Source organism: Macaca fascicularis, chromosome 20 (assembly GCF_037993035.2).
Source record: "Macaca fascicularis isolate 582-1 chromosome 20, T2T-MFA8v1.1".
Lineage (NCBI taxonomy): Eukaryota > Metazoa > Chordata > Mammalia > Primates > Cercopithecidae > Macaca > Macaca fascicularis.
This window is the reverse complement of record NC_088394.1, coordinates 63044086-63059919: the sequence shown is the minus strand read 5'-3', so window position 1 is coordinate 63059919 and position 15834 is coordinate 63044086. Positions and strand designations below refer to the sequence as shown.

Here is a 15834-nt window from a genome sequence, read left to right as displayed (position 1 = left end):
ATAGGGCAGACATTCTGATCCTCATTTACATGTTAAGGAAAATAGTTATGGTTGTCTTGACTCAAATCTAGAGCTCTTTCTACTATACTGTATTAGTTTAAACCATTTCTGAGAAAGATCCTTATTAAGAGCCAATGTAGGCAGCTCACCAGGTACCTGGGTATAATAGTTTCAAATATATTTGAAGGATAGATTATAAAATTCTGTGCTGTGACTTGGTCATATGTAAGGTATGTACTTATAATCAGTCACCCATTAACAGAACTTCCTTATGGAAGCCCTTGATTTGAAAATATTCTACAGCCACATTAGCAACAGAATGAATAAAAGGACTAATTTCTATGAGCCCATTTTCTTAAATCATAAAACTGTATTTCAAATAATAGAGAATATAGAGCTTTTTGTTTCCGCTCTGTTAGGATTCAATTTTTTCTGAGTTCACTAAATTTAAGTGAATATTATTTTAGCCGGCCTCTAAGATGGCCTCAATGATCCCAGCCTCCTGGTATTCACACCCCTGTGTGTGTGAACACCTTTCTCCCTGTTGAATGTGGGTTAGACTTACTGACCAGCGTCTAATGAACAGGCTAAGCAACAAGTGACTCAAATAATAGATCATAAAAAGTATGAAAGTGACTTGAAGAATAGATCATAAAAGGCACAGTGGGCTGGACGCAGTGGCTCACACCTATAATCCCAGCACACTGGGAGGCTGAGGCAGGCAGATCACCTGAGGTTAGGAGTTTGAGACCAGCCTGGCCAAAATGGTGAAACCCCGTCTCTACTAAAAATACAAAAATTAGCCACATGTGGTGGCATATGCCCAGCTACTTGGGAGGCTGAGGAAGGACAATTGCTTGAACTCGGGAGGCAGAGGTTGTAGTGAGCTGAGATTACTCTACTGCACTCCAGCCTGGGTGACAGAGCAAAACTCTGTCTCAAAAAATAAATAAATAAATAAATAAAAGGCATGGTGGCTTCACTCTTTTTCTCTCTATGGAGAAGCATAGCTAGGAAGTGAAACCACCTACCAACAGGCAGATCCTTCAGTTCTAGTCAAGTCTTCAGAGACTGCATAGTCCCAGGCAAAAGCTTGACAGCAACCTCATGAGAGACACTGAGGCAGAACCACCCAGTCCAGCAGGTCCCAGATTCCTGCAAAGGGGCACAAGGAAACCTTTGGGGGGGGGGGGGAACTGAAATATATCTTGACTGTGGTAGCATCTACATGGGTGCATACATTTGTTAAAACTCAGGCTGGGCCGGGCGCGGTGGCTCACACCTGTAATCCCAGCACTTTGGGAGGCCGAGGCGGGCGGATCACAAGGTCAGGAGATGGAGACCACGGTGAAACCCCGTCTCTACTAAAAATACAAAAAATGAGCCGGGCGCGGTGGCGGGCGCCTGTAGTCCCAGCTACTCGGGAGGCTGAGGCAGGAGGATGGCGTGAACCCAGGAGGCGGAGCTTTCAGTGAGCCAGGATCGCGCCACTGCACTCCAGCTTGGGCGACAGAGTGAGACTCCGTCTCAAAAAAAAAAAAAAAAAAAAAACTCAGGCTGGATGCAGTGTCCCACGCCTGTAATCCCAGTACTTTGGGAAGCCAAGGTGGAAGGATTGCTTAAGGCCAGGAGTTAAGAGGCCAGCCTGAGCATAATTATTTTCTCTACAAAAAAATTTAAAAATCAGCCAGATGTGGTGGCAAATACCTGTCGTCCTAGTGAGTCAAGAGACTGAGGCAGAAAAAATAATGAAACACTTAGAAACAAATGTTTTTTTAAAAAGCCTGTAATCCCAGCACTTTGGGAGGCCAAGGCAGGAGGATCACTTGAGGCCAGGAGTTCAAGACCAACCTAGGCAATATAACAGAACGCTATCTCCACAAAAAATACAAAAATAACTTCAGGCATGGTGGTGATGGGGTTACAGGTGAGATGCTGTGGTCCCAGCTACTCGGGAGGCTGAGGTGGGAGGATCACCTGAGCCTGGGAGGTTGAGGCTGCAGTGAGCCATGATGGCACCACTGTACTCCAGCCTGGCAAGAGAATGAGACCTTGTTTTGTGGGGGATTAAAAAAAAGGCAGGAGGATCTCTTGAGCCTAGGAGTTTGAGGTTTGAGGTTACAGTGAGCTATGATCGCACCACTGCACTCCAGCCTGGGTGACAGAGCGAGACCCTCTCTCTCTTAAAAAAAAAAAAAAAAAAAAAAAAAGCAAAGAAACAAGCTGCAATAACAAGCTCCCACAACAAGCTCACATGCCCTAAATCGACCTAACCTGCTACTCAAAATTGTTCCAGCCAGTTTTCCCAGCCCGCATGACAGTAAACCCATATTCCCAGTTTCTCTAGCCAAAAAGTGGGTGTCATTCTTTTTTTTTTTTTTTTTGAGATGGAGTTTCACTCTTGTTGCCCAGGCTGGAGTGCAGCAGCACGATCTCAGCTCACTGCAACCTCCCCCTCCCAGGTTCAAGCAATTCTCCTGCCTCAGCCTAAGTTAGAGTCATTCTTAATTCTTCTCTTTCTCACATGCCATATCCAATCCATAAGCAAATCCTGTTGTCTCTATCTCAAAATACATCCAGGATATGACCATTTCTCACTACCTCTACTGCTACCACCCTGGTCTCTCACCAAGATTACTGCAATAGCCTGCTTCACTTTTGCCCTCTATAATCTATTATTAACCTAGCAGCTAGCATTAGTCTGTCAAAACCTAACGCAGATCATATCATTCATCTACTCAAAAGCCAGCAGCAGGAGCATGCCTTTACTCTCAGCTACTTCGGAAGCAGACCAAGAGGATAACTTGAGTCCAGGAGTTTAAGTCACCCTGGGCAACATACCAAGACCCTGTACCTAAAAAATAAGCAAACTAAACACTCAAAACTATTCCCCATCTCACTCAGAATAAAAATCCCATGTGGTTATAATGGCCTACCATGGTCACATGAACTGGCTCATTATTATTTCTGATTTCATCTACTACAACTTCTTTCACAGTCTACTCTAGCCACAATGGCCTGCTTGCTGTTGATCCAACACAGGGTGCCACTCTGGGGCCCTTTATAATGGCTGTTTCCTCTGTCTGGAACATCTCTCCCCCACCCCCAACTCCTGCACGGCTCACCATTCCCTAACCTCCTTTGTGTCTTGGTTCGGGTATGATCTTCCTTACCCAGACCACCCAATTTAAAACTGCAAACGTTCCTGCTCATTGATCACCCTTATCCTATAATACCTTTCCTTTTTCCCAAAGCTATTGTCACTTTGTAAGCTATTACATAACTTATTATGTATATTGTCCATTAAGGATCTCTGCTTTGTTCACTGATGTATCTCAAATACCTAGGACAATGCTCAGTACACATAACAGGTGTTCAACAAAGACCTTCTGAATGAATAAATTTTTGGATAACTGTGACGGGTACAGTAGTGGTTAAAGACTTTACATACACTATTTCAGTTACTCTCAACAGCAACCCTGAGAAGTATCCATTAATCTCATTTTACAACTGAGGATTATAATAATTAAACATGCCCAAAGTTACATCATAGTAAATGCAGAAGCCAGAACTTAACTCAATTTTGCCTAATTCTAAAGCCTTAACAACTATAGTTCCTCAAAGCTGCATATGAACGGGACGAGAACTAAGCTGCTTCAGGAGGTAACTCAGTTGAAAGAATATGAAAGAACACACTGATATGGAATCCAACATAAGGAACAGAGGCAAATAATTAACATTTGGAGAAGTTCCTTCAATTTTCTTTGCTTCCAGTCCTAGTCCTGTGGGGACAGAAACAAAACCTAATGGTTATAAGAAACAGACCATAAAAAGAGAAAAGAAATTCGAGACCCCACAGTCTGAGCTCCATGGATGAGAAAACACAGGGCAATGCCTTTTCTCCAAATTCACTGGAGAACTTTATTACAGTGGCATGGAAAAGTGCAGCAGGAGTTTTTGCCTTAAAATGCTTTTTTTTCTAGAAAAAAAGTACAGAAGTAGTACAGATGTTGGCAAAATTTTATTTGAGAAATACATGATCTATGCATAACATTTACAGATTTACATCTGAGGGAAAGATAGTGATTTCTACCAGTGTCATCATTTATGGAATACAGCCACACTCAATTGTTTACATATTGTCTAGGGCCCTTTCACACCACAACAGCAGAATTAAGTAGTTACAGAGATGAGTAGTTGTGACAGAGACTGAAAGCCTGCAAAACTGAAAACATTCACATTTGTCACTTGACAGAAAAAAAAACTTCTAAAACCAGAATTTAAAAAATGTACATTTCCTAATAGCTTGCATCAGTTCTACCACTCTTCCTAATAGAATTAAAAACATATCTTTTTAATACACTCATGCATTGCTTTAACAACGTTTCAGCCTACAATGGATCATATATATGACAGTAGTCCTGTAAGATTATAATGAATCTGAAAAATTCCTATTGCCTAGTGACATCATAGCTATTTTAACATTGTAGTGCAATTGCTTAATTTTTATAAGCAATTTAGAGTGTCCTAAGCATACTGTGTTTATAAAATCTACAGAACCACATTCATTCACCACTTACTCAAGTGACTGACCCAGAGCAACTTCCAGTCCTGCAAGCTCCATTCAAAGCCATTTTTTTAATATTGTATTTTTACCATGTCTTTTCTATGTTTAGATACATGAAGATACACAAATACTTACCATTGTGTTACAGTTGACTACAGTATTCAGTACAGTAACATGCTGTACAGTATAGGTTTGTAGCCTAGGAGCAACAGACTATACCATATACCCTAAGCGTGTAGCAGGCTATACCACCTAGGTCTAAGTATGCTCTATATATACACAATGATAAAAATCACCTAGCAACACATTTCCCAGAACATATCCCTGCCATTAAGCGACACATGACTGTACTAGAACAAACCATCTCACATTTTTGTTATTTTTGGTCATATAATTAAAAACATCTCAATGGCTTAAGTCCAAGGATAATGTGGTCTTCACACTAGTCAAGCAGTATCATTAAATTAATTCAAGCAAACTTAACTTCTAGTAGCGTTAACAACCCATTTATTAGTTATTAAATACTGGAAGACCTCAGTAACACTGAGATGACGCTCTTGAAGCATTAAAATAGTTTTGGGCTAAAGCTGACAAAAAAAAAATTTGTTTTTTTGGTTTATGTCTTTAGTATCTGAGCTACCACATTAAACAAACTTTAAAGTATTCAAACAAGAAAAAATAATAATTTCAATGGTCACACATACACGCATCAGAAGGACCAAAAAAACAACAATCCTACAAGGACTTCTCAAATTCTTCCTTATATACTGTGTAAGAATTACCAAATAGTAAAATCTGGAACATTCACTTTTAGTTTTCCAAGCAAACAAACTAATACACAGGAAAGCAAACTGCTTGCTTATTACTCATTTTTTAAAATCTTATAATCTATTTTCCCTTTTCCAATTCAAAGATTGTTTTGTCATGCACAAAAGAGCAAATCTAATTCCATAAAATTGGAGAAAACAAAAAATTCTTAATTTTATATATACATATATACACATATATACACACTATACACATATACATATACACATACACGTATATATATGTATATATACACACACAAGATTAAAAATCTTTTTCCTAATACAAAATCCTTTTAATTTTCTCAAAGGAATAGTTAGACATTTCTCACGTTACATAAATGTGGCAGGTTATGCCATTCATGATGACACGGAGAAAACTAACTTAATACGTTGATAAAAACAGGTACAAAAACACACCGCGAAACAAACCCAGAAAAAATGAGTATGAAACTGGATCCAAAAGGGTGTTTTGAGTATAAAACTAGATTTAAAAGAGTGTTTCTTCTTTAAAAATTTTACTTCAAGAAGTCAACTCCTTGACTTCTCAATCAAGGATCAACCAATCCAAGATGCTATTCATTAAAATTTCACCAGGCCAGGTGCAGTGGCTCACTCCTGTAATCCCAGCATTTTGGGGGGCAGAGGCGGGCGGATCACATGGTCAGGAGTTCAATACCAGCCTGACCAATATGGTGAAACCCCGTCTCTACTAAAAATACAAAAAATGGCCGGGCGCAGTGGCTCAAGCCTGTAATCCCAGCACTTTGGGAGGCCGAGACGGGTGGATCATGAGGTCAGGAGATCGAGACCATCCTGGCAAACATGGTGAAACCCCGTCTCTACTAAAAAAAATACAAAAAAAAAACTAGCCAGGCGAGGTGGCAGGCGCCTGTAGTCCCAGCTACTCGGGAGGCTGAGGCAGGAGAATGGCGTAAACCCGGGAGGCGGAGCTTGCAGTGAGCTGAGATCCCGCCACTGCACTCCAGCCTGGGCAACAGAGCGAGACTCCATCTCAAAAAAAAAAAAAAAAAAATTAGCCTGTGGTGGCACACGCCTGTAATCCCAGCTACTCAGGAGGCTGAGGCAGGAGAACAGCTTAAAACCCAGGAGGTGGAGTTTGCTGTGAGCCAAGATCACGCCACTACACTCCAGCCCGGGCAACAGAGAGAGACTCCATCTCAAAAAAAAAAAATCACCCAAATCAAAATCATAATACATTTAACATAGACTTGAAATAAGGCTCTCAGCTTAAACATTTTACCTATATTTTTGTATCTTTAATCTAAACTTCTAACATCAAAACTGTAAGACATGTTCCCAGAAACTTTTTCTCAAAACAAAAAATACATATTTCTGAGTTAAAATTTTCAGTTTTTTCTCAAATGTAAATTTGCTGTTAATGGAATTAAAAAGTTACCTATGAGATATTTCTAAATACTATTAATTTTTAAACCTAGAGAGCTTTTTTTTCCATTCACCTCTTAATTTTATTTTTATAGCACTATACTTACATATATTTTTGTAAACAAAATACGTATTGTCAAACTTTTAAAGTAATTGTTCTGTTACTTTCCTTAAGGGTTAGAATGTTCTATGACAAATATCATGTACATGAAATTAGGAATGGAGTGATATAAAAGTTTACCAGTGGTTTTAAAAAATTATATTGACCAGGCACAGTGGCTCACGCCTGTAATCCCAACACTTTGGGAGGCAGAGGAGGGCACATGATGGGGTCAGGAGTTCGAGACCAGCCTGGCCAACATGGTGAAACCCCACCTCTACTAAAAATACAAAAATTAGCCAGGTATGGTGGTGGGTGCCTGTAATCCCAGCTACTCAGGAGGCTGAGGCACGAGAATCGCTTGAAACTGCAAGGCGGAGGTTGCAATGAACAGAGATCACGCCACTGCACTCCAGCCCGTGCAACAAGAGCTCAACACCATCAAAAAAAATAAATAAATAAAATTTATATTACATCCTTATAACATGGAATGAAAGCAAATCTGAGCATATGCTGATGTAATCAGATCTGTGATCTTTATTAAAATGTAAATTACCAAATAATCTCTAACAAAACAACTCACAGTATTTTAAATTGCAAAGAAACGTTTCCTACCTTGCCTGCTTCTCTTTCTAAGTCGACATACTCTCGGCTAGGTGTTTGTCGCTGTTCTCCCTGCCAGCTGGCCGGAAAAAACTGGAGAGACAGATTGGTTCCTGTGGCCACAAAAGCCTTTTAGAAAAATCAATACAAACAGGATCAGGAGCAGGACATTACATAAATTATGCAGGCAGTCATTTATTTTTACATCAGTTTATGTCTTAAGTCAGGCAGCACAGAGAATACTTAAAAGTAAAAAAACATGCACTCATCATTTTTCTTAAGTATTAAGTTACAAACATCTGATTCCATTTTGAGGACATTTGCCATTGGCTGCTTAATATAAAATCAGACATGGAATCAATACTTTCTTTCAGGTCATTTTTTGCTGACGTTAGGATCTCACACTGCTAATGTCTAACCAGAAGCCACCATCCATCCTTGCATTTAAAAACTTCTATTTTTAAATGTAAAAATCACTGAAAATCTAAAGGTTTTGAATTTTAAAGAACACCTCAATTTAAAGTTGTATAAATGAGACACTTTAATTTTCCTTGATTTCCCTTGCTGAAAGAAACACTGCATGGCAGGCAGTACATAAAAAATGCACTTGGAATTTCTGTCTCTCCTCTGATAAACCATACATTAGCATGCGATGTCACAGTACTCTCTAAAACCCTAGATGATTTTTTAAAATATGTCTTTTCTAATATTTCACTTTAGGAGAACTTGATCCGACTACAACGGAGAGAAAAGTATTCATCTAATATTTATAAAAGATTTGGATGTTAGAGCTCAACAGATGGAACGATCTAAAACCATTTCAATAAAGTGTCATTTTATGTAGCCCTTGAGCAAGTTACCTCTATATTTCCCTCATGCAAAAAACAAAGACATTACCCCTTTCCCAAAGGAAATTAAGAAAAAAAGAAGTAAAAGCATTTTTGAAAAAATACATTTTTCATCATCTAAATGTAAACTCTTCTTTGCTGAAACCAGAAACAGTTTTTTGTGGCCGGGCGCGGTGGCTCACGCCTGTAATCCCAGGACTTTGGGAGGCCGAGACAGGCGGATCACAAGGTCAGGAGATTGAGACCATCCTGGCTAATAAAGTGAAACCCCCTCTCTACTAAAAATACAAAAAATTAGCCAGGCGTGGTGGTGGCGCCTGTAGTCCCAGCTACTTGGGAGGCTGAGGCAGAAGAACGACGTGAACCCGGGAGGCGGAGCTTGTAGTGAGCCAAGATCGCACCACTGCACTACAGCCTGGGTGACAGAGCAAGACTCCGTCTCAAAAAAAAGTTTTTTGTTTGGTTTATTCTACTAATTAAGTTCAGAAGCATTATTTGTTTCCATGCATACAGTCTTCATCTCAAATTAAGAGGTTCACATTTGGGGCAATTTGTTTAAAGCCAACAACCAATTTGGCTATCCAATAGTTCCCCGATGGTTAACAGCTTAGATTCTTTAGAGGTAAAAATTATCCTTCCTATTTCTATTACTGGCACTGTCAGTACACTTGTCAACCTAAATGCTAAATCTCTAAACCTCTTTGATGGCATTTCCCTAATCAACTGGGGTACCATTTTCATGTGGTAAATGTTTTATATGCATAGAAACTGAACTAACATCAATATTACAACATCATTTTTAAAAATCTTTCAGGCCAAGAGTGGTGGTTCACGCTTGTAATCCCAGCACGTTGGGAAGTGAGACGGGTGGACCACCTGAGGTCAGGAGTACAAGACCAGCCTGGCCAACATGGTGAAACCCTGTCTCTACTAAAAATACAAAAAATTAGCTGGACGTGGTGGCAGACACCTGTAATCCCAGCTATTTGGGAGGCTGAGGCAGGAGAATCACTTGAACCCAGGAGGCAGAGGTTGCATGCAGTGAGCTGAGATTGCACCACTGTGGTCCAGCCTGGACAACCAGGTGAGACTCCATTTCAAAAACAAGAAAAAACAAAAAACAAAAAAAACTTCCCATGCACTATGAGCATAAGTCTTAGAACCCCCCAACACTAGTTCAAACAAAAAAGGAGTTTCTGGGAGGGAAACTGCCCAGGCTGTATGACCTGAAGCATACCTCAGTTTCCTCACAAATTAATTATTTGTAAAGTGCTTAAAACAGTACCAAGTAAATGTTACGAAAGTGTTTGCTGAATGATATGAGAAATAACTTTAAGTTCAACAAGAAAGTCAACTTTTTCAGCTTCAGATAATGAAATTCTCAGAGCAGAGTGGTGGCAGAAAAGAGACTCAGCACATGAATGAATGCCCTGTGTCAAAATCCCTGTGGTGTGCTTCTTCAGTAGCAAATCCTTCCACCTCCAGTGTACCCCAAATCAGCTCTGTGCCAAGACACTCTGCAGATCGTATTACCTCATCTCCTGTCTTGATGCCAACCTCAGAAGAGATTTCCTGCTTCATCACTATATGTCCATTATCTCATAAAGATCGCTCTCTGAGACAGAAGTGGTAAACACAGATCATTCTAGAAAAGCATTTTCCAAACTTATCTGACCATAGAACTCTTTTAATGAGATACCTATATATACGTAAGAGTTGGAAAAAGTCTGTTCCAAAATATTAATATATTGTTCCAAAATATTAATATATTGTCATAGGAAAATAAAGAAAAAAAGAAACAAAATGAAAACATTAAAATGCTACACTGGTATGACGCCTATATTTAAGATTTCCAGGTTGTCTTATGTTTTATAGGTTTCACAAATTATAAAATAGCACACCTTGAGACAATCCAACATACTTTTTACCATTCATTCTTCAGAATTAGAAATATGTATTAGTTTTTACTCTTCTCACCATAGAGTAACCATACTTCTCATAAATATTTTTTCTTTAATTGATTATTAGTGCTGAAGACATCTCCAACACTCTTACTACATAATTGGTAAGCATAGGCCAGGTACGGTGGCTCAAGCCTGTAATCCCAGCACTTTGGGAAGCCAAGGCAGGCAGATCACGCGATCAGAAGCTCGACACCAGTCTGGCCAACGTAGTGAAACCCCATCTCTACTAAAAATACAAAAAATTAGCTGGGTGTGGTGGTGTGCGCCTGTAATTCCAGCTACTCGTGAGGCTGAGGCAGGAGAATCGTGAGAACCCAGGAGGCGGAGGTTGCAGTGAGCCAAGATCTTGCCATTGCACTGCAGCCTAGCCGACAGTATGAGACACCGTCTCAAAAAAAAACAAAAACAAAAAAAACAAAAAACCGTGAAACCCTGTCTCTACTAAAAATACAAAAACAAAATTAGCCAGGCGCGGTGGCAGGCGCCTGTAGTCCCAGCTACTCGGGAGGCTGAGGCGGGAGAATGATGTGAACCCAGGAGGCGGAGCTTGCAGTGAGCTGAGATAGGGCCACTGCACTCCAGCCAGGGCAACAGAACGAGACTCCAACTCAAAAAAAAAAAAAAAAAAAATTCGTAAGAATAAATCAAAGCTGGGTGCAGTGGCTCACGGAAGCAGGCAGATCACTTGAGGCCAGGAGTTGGAGACCAGCCTGGCCAACACAGTGAAACCCATCTCTACTAAAAATACAAAAACCAGACAGGCATGATGGCAGGCACCTATAATCCCAGCTAGTCGGGAGGCGGAAGCAGGAGGCGGAGGTTGCAGCGAACGGAAATGGCACCACTGCACTCCAGCCTGGGTGACAGAGTGAGATCCAGTCTCAAAAAAAGAATAAATCAGATTCTACCACAGATTCTTCTACTGGTGTTCACTTTTATTTAATGCTGATTAGGTTTTACAGTTAAAAACTCAATTGGCATAAAATAAGGGGGCTGATTTTTATAGTTAGAGATGATCAACACATCCTTAAATTATTTCACATCTAAATGCAAATGGGAATAGTTTTGAGAACTGTGGATATTCTTGCCATTTATGGCTGCTGTCAAAACAGGCAAAATAATGCCTTTTTCCACAGCCAAATAGAAAGAAACCATGGCCTATTCATAAGTAATAAGATAAATTTCAGGCATTAAATTAACTAGCCTCTAAATTCAAATAATCAAGTACCTATGGTATTGTGCAAAATACCTGTATCCAGAGGGGTTTATACAGAATTAATAAGGTCTCCACCCTCTAGGAGCTAAGGATCCTGTAATTAAATGTGGGTTAACACTAAATTAAAGGAGGGAAACTAGAAAGAGAAAAAACTAGGAAATGTGAAATTCCTCTCCAAATACCAATAGTTACATTACTTAACAAAATAAGACCTGTGTCGTCTTAAGTGCAAACCTCACACAGCATTCAATCTACCTTCTTTAACCTTTAATACTTTTCAGAAATTTAAAACTTATAAAATGTGTCGGATCAGACATTTGTTTTATTTTTGGAGACAGGGTCTCACTCTGTCACCTAGGCTGGAGTGCAGTGGTGTGATTATGGCTCACTGCAGCCTCGATCTCCCAGGCTCAGGTGAGGATCAGATATTTGGAAGCAGGAAAAGTCTAGAATGTCTAATTCATCCTGGAAAGAAATTTAAGACAAACACTAACCACCTATAACACTACTATAATATTACGGCATTTCAGATATCCCATGGGTTGAATTCATAATTCCATTCAGCAAAGTCTGAAATGACAGAAAACACCCTACTAGCTATGATTCACCATTCCAAAAAAATTCAGCTTTCAAAAATAGTGATAATAATATAATACATGGGGCGGCGTATGGTGACACCGAGCCTGGTAGTCCCAGCTATTGGGAGGCTGAGACAAGAGGATCGCTTGAGCCCAGAAGTTTGAGGCTGTAGTGCCTTATGATTATGTCTGTGAACAGCCACTGCACCCCAGCCTAGGCCACACAGCAAGACCTCTCTCTTAAAAAAAAACAAAACAAAACAAGGCCGGGCGCGGTGGCTCACACTTGTAATCCCAGCACTTTGGAAGGCCGAAGTGGGAGGATCATTTAAGGTCAGGAGTTCAAAACCAGCCTGGCCAACATGGTGAAACCCTGTCTCTACTAAAAATACAAAAAAATTAGCTGGGCGTGGTGGTGTGTGCCTCTAATCCCAGCTACTCAGGAGGTTGAGGCAGGAGAATCGCTTGAACCTGGGAGGCAAAGGTTGTAGCGAGCCAAGACTACATCATGCTGCTGCACTGCAGCCTGGGTAATAGAGCGGGACTCCATCTCAAAACAAACAAAAAAGCAAACATTGACAGTACAAATACTTTGTATCTTATCTTTTATACTTGCATCCTTTACCTCCAGGAAATTCTATCCTCAAGTGTACCACCTTCCTTTTGCAAAAGGTAACCCAGGCAAAGGATGACACGATCATCGCACCAGCTAATGAATTATTTTCTTATACCACTCAGTGACAAAATCTAAAAGCATGTCTTATGCACTTCAATCATATAAATAATACAATTACTCAAGAAACTTGCAAGTGGGCTAAAAGCTTGAGACTGTCTTTCATAACATGCACTAATGACCAAATATTCACGAGCTCCTATAAATTTAACCAGTATCTTCTATTACAATTCTAAAAAGCCTTCACTTAAAATATCAAGATATTCTTTAAAATTAAATTTGAGTTCAGTGATGAAAAGGAAGAGTTTTATGGCATAAGAATTATATCTGAATAAAAATAAACTGGTTTTATAAAGGGGGTGGGAGGAGTAAATTTCCAATATGTCTTCCTACTATTAACCCAAATTCAAATCGCATCTAACTTCAAGCCTCTGACAATGCAATAGGTCCAAGTCACCCAGCAGATAGTAACAGCATTCCATTAGACAGCGCTTTAACTTTTTAAAAAATAATCAGGCCGGACGCAGTGGCTCACGCCTGTAATCCTAACACTCTGGAAGGTCGAGGAGGATGGATCACTTGAGGTCAGGAGGCCAGCTTGGCCAACATGGTGAAACCCCGTCTCTACTGAAAATACAAAAATTAGCCGGGCGTGGTGGCAGGCACCTGTAATCCTAGCTACTCAGGAGGCTGAGGCACGAAAATCGCTTGAACCCAGGAGGCGGAGGTTGCAGTGAGTGGAGATCGAGCCACTGTACTCCAGTCTGGGCAACAGAGCAAGACTCTACCTCAAAAAAATAATAATCAACCTCTTTTCTCGGTTTCTTCCTACCATTCTCTCCTCATCAGCACCTCCAACAAGGCAAACCAAAAGGAGATGAGAGGAACTAGGACCCTTGAATTTTTTTCTTCAACCCAAGATCTGGTGAAGACACACCAAATCTGCCTCCTAAAACGAGGACCTCGAGATCAACCGTGAGTTTCGCCCATCTGTGCATTTTAGGAACGGCAGCCCTACTCGAGACATGTGGATAATGGTTTATTTCTGATTCTCCTGAAGCTTAACATTCTAAGAAAATGACACTTTTAAGGCCTTTCCCCCCCGTTTCCTCTCTATTAGGACAATACATAACTGGAGAAAAGATTTCTTCTCGGCGATCTGGGAGTGAGACCGCTTGACAGAGAATCACCGAGAGCTCACCTTTTAAGAAACAAACTATCGCCGACCTTGAATGAAGCTCCGGTTGTTTTTCCGAATGGGGGTTTGCTTGCTTGCCACAAATACCCTGAACCCTTCCTTGGTGTAGCCGCCTAAACAATGCCCTTCACTTGTTTAGTCTGGCTCGGGTTCGAGCCCCACTCGCGGTGCTCCATTGGCCGACACGCGCCACCGCGGCGGGCCCCAGGGAAAGCGTCTCCTCGCGAGCACCGGCCCGCGGCGTCTGGTTTCGCATTTTGAAACCCGAGTAGGAAGTGAGACGGCGCCCGCTCAGTTCCGGGAGCCGCGGCAGCCGCGCCGCCGTCCGGAACCGGCCTGGGCCGCGGCCGCCCGGCGCAACAAGTGACCCGCGCGCGCCCCTGTCTGCGCCCCGGGCCCGCCGACTTACGATTTCCGAGCGGCCGTCGCGGCAGGCGTTCTGGAAGCGCGCCTGGCGCTCCTCGTGGGGCCGGTCCCTGAAGCCCGTGTACTTAATCTGCAAGGCAAGACGGCCCGAAATCAGGAGCCAAATCCGCGGCGCCGCCCGCGCGCCCGCCCTCCCAGCGCGGCGCCGATAAAGGCAAGCAGAGGCTGCGGGCGACGGCCGCCCAGGCGAGATTGCCCCTCCGCAGGCGCGCCGACCGGGACTCCCGGGGACCGCGCCGCCCAAACTTTTCTTCGCCCGGGCCCACTCGGGGCGCGCTGCGGCCTCCTAGCCGCCCGCCCGCCTCACCTCACACTCGCGGCTCAGCTTCCTAAAGAACTCCTCGTTCTCGAACTTGCTTCTCTGGTCGGGCACGACGCGCGGCATCTTCCCGCCCTGAGGCCGCGCCGGCCAGCCGCGCTCGGGGCTTGCGCGGGCACCCGCTGGCTGGCTCCGCGCTGACCGACTGACCGCCCACCCGCGGCGCCCGGACGCCCGCTTCCCTTTGTTTCAGGCGCCCGCCCGCGTGGGCTCCCGTTCCGAGGAGTCGGAGGCGCAGCTGCCCGCTCGAACCCAACCCACGCCGCCGCCGCCGCCGCCTCAGCCGTTGCCTGCCGCCCGCGCAGCCCCAGCTCTCGCCGCCCCCGGCCGCCGCCGCCGCCGCCACTTCCTCTCACCGCCCACCCCGCCCCCGGCGGCCCCACCCCTCCTCCTTGCGAGCCCGCCCGCCTCCAACTCCAGCAAACAAGACGCACCATTCACAACTCCGCGGCCCGCGCCGCGCATGCGCCACCCGCCCGCTGGCTAAGCAGCGGGGCTGTGGCGCCCCGGGGCTCTTTCCGCAGCGCTGCCCTTTTCCCGCTGCTCGCCCGCGATCACTCGGCGTGGAGCTGCCGTGGGGGGATCCGCCTGCCTTTTAGCAGACGGGAGTAGCTAACGCAGGCCTTTTCTTCCGCCCTTCCTCGGCCATCTGGAACTTCTGGGTTCCCCAGGTGCGCGGAGTAACCCCAGATTGTCATTTGAACGCGAGGAAACCTAAGTCCTTGGGGACTTTTCGTCCCTAAACCGACCGGTAGGGGTGTAGGCTGTGCACGTTGAAGACTGAGGTGGAAATGGACCGAAGAATCCAACCAAGGCATGGTGGAAAGGTCGTGGCTGTTGGAGTCAGATGGGTCTTAGATGGGATCCCACTCAGCTACACTACCTGCTGGCTGGGGCCTTAGACAAGAACTGGACCACTAAACCTCAGTTTCCTTATTTCCAAAATGCAGACACTCCTAAGTTTGCAGTGTTAGCGTGAGAACTGTTATGTGGGTCTAGCACACAGTGGGAGCCCAATAAATTTAAGTTTCTAAAGAAGAACAAGCTGCGTTAAGAATGTAACCGATTGCCAGTCTTACTCAGTGTGCAATCAGCTGCAAAAAAAATAAGATCCATAAGTTCTAGGGAA

At 43.2% G+C, this 15834-nt stretch overlaps 1 protein-coding gene across 12 annotated transcripts in view; it reads right to left on the bottom strand.

Annotated features, from left to right (window-relative positions):
* Nucleotides 1-15046, bottom strand: part of CBFB (core-binding factor subunit beta) — a 77223-nt gene extending 62177 nt beyond the window's left edge. For 6 of the 12 annotated variants that reach the window (XM_065536870.2, XM_045382352.3, XM_045382351.3 and 3 more), the window contains exons 1-3: nt 14694-15046; nt 14370-14456; nt 7496-7612 (exon numbers count right to left, since the gene is read on the bottom strand). In XM_065536870.2, the coding sequence (XP_065392942.1) occupies nt 7496-7612; nt 14370-14456; nt 14694-14771 (282 nt within the window). In that variant the 5' untranslated portion in view covers nt 14772-15046. Of the gene's footprint in view, nt 1-7495; nt 7613-13963; nt 14457-14693 lie in introns of all 12 variants that reach the window. The other 6 variants (XM_065536871.2, XM_045382353.3, XM_005592191.5 and 3 more) reach the window with 3 other exon arrangements.
* Nucleotides 15047-15834: the final 788 nt, after the last annotated feature.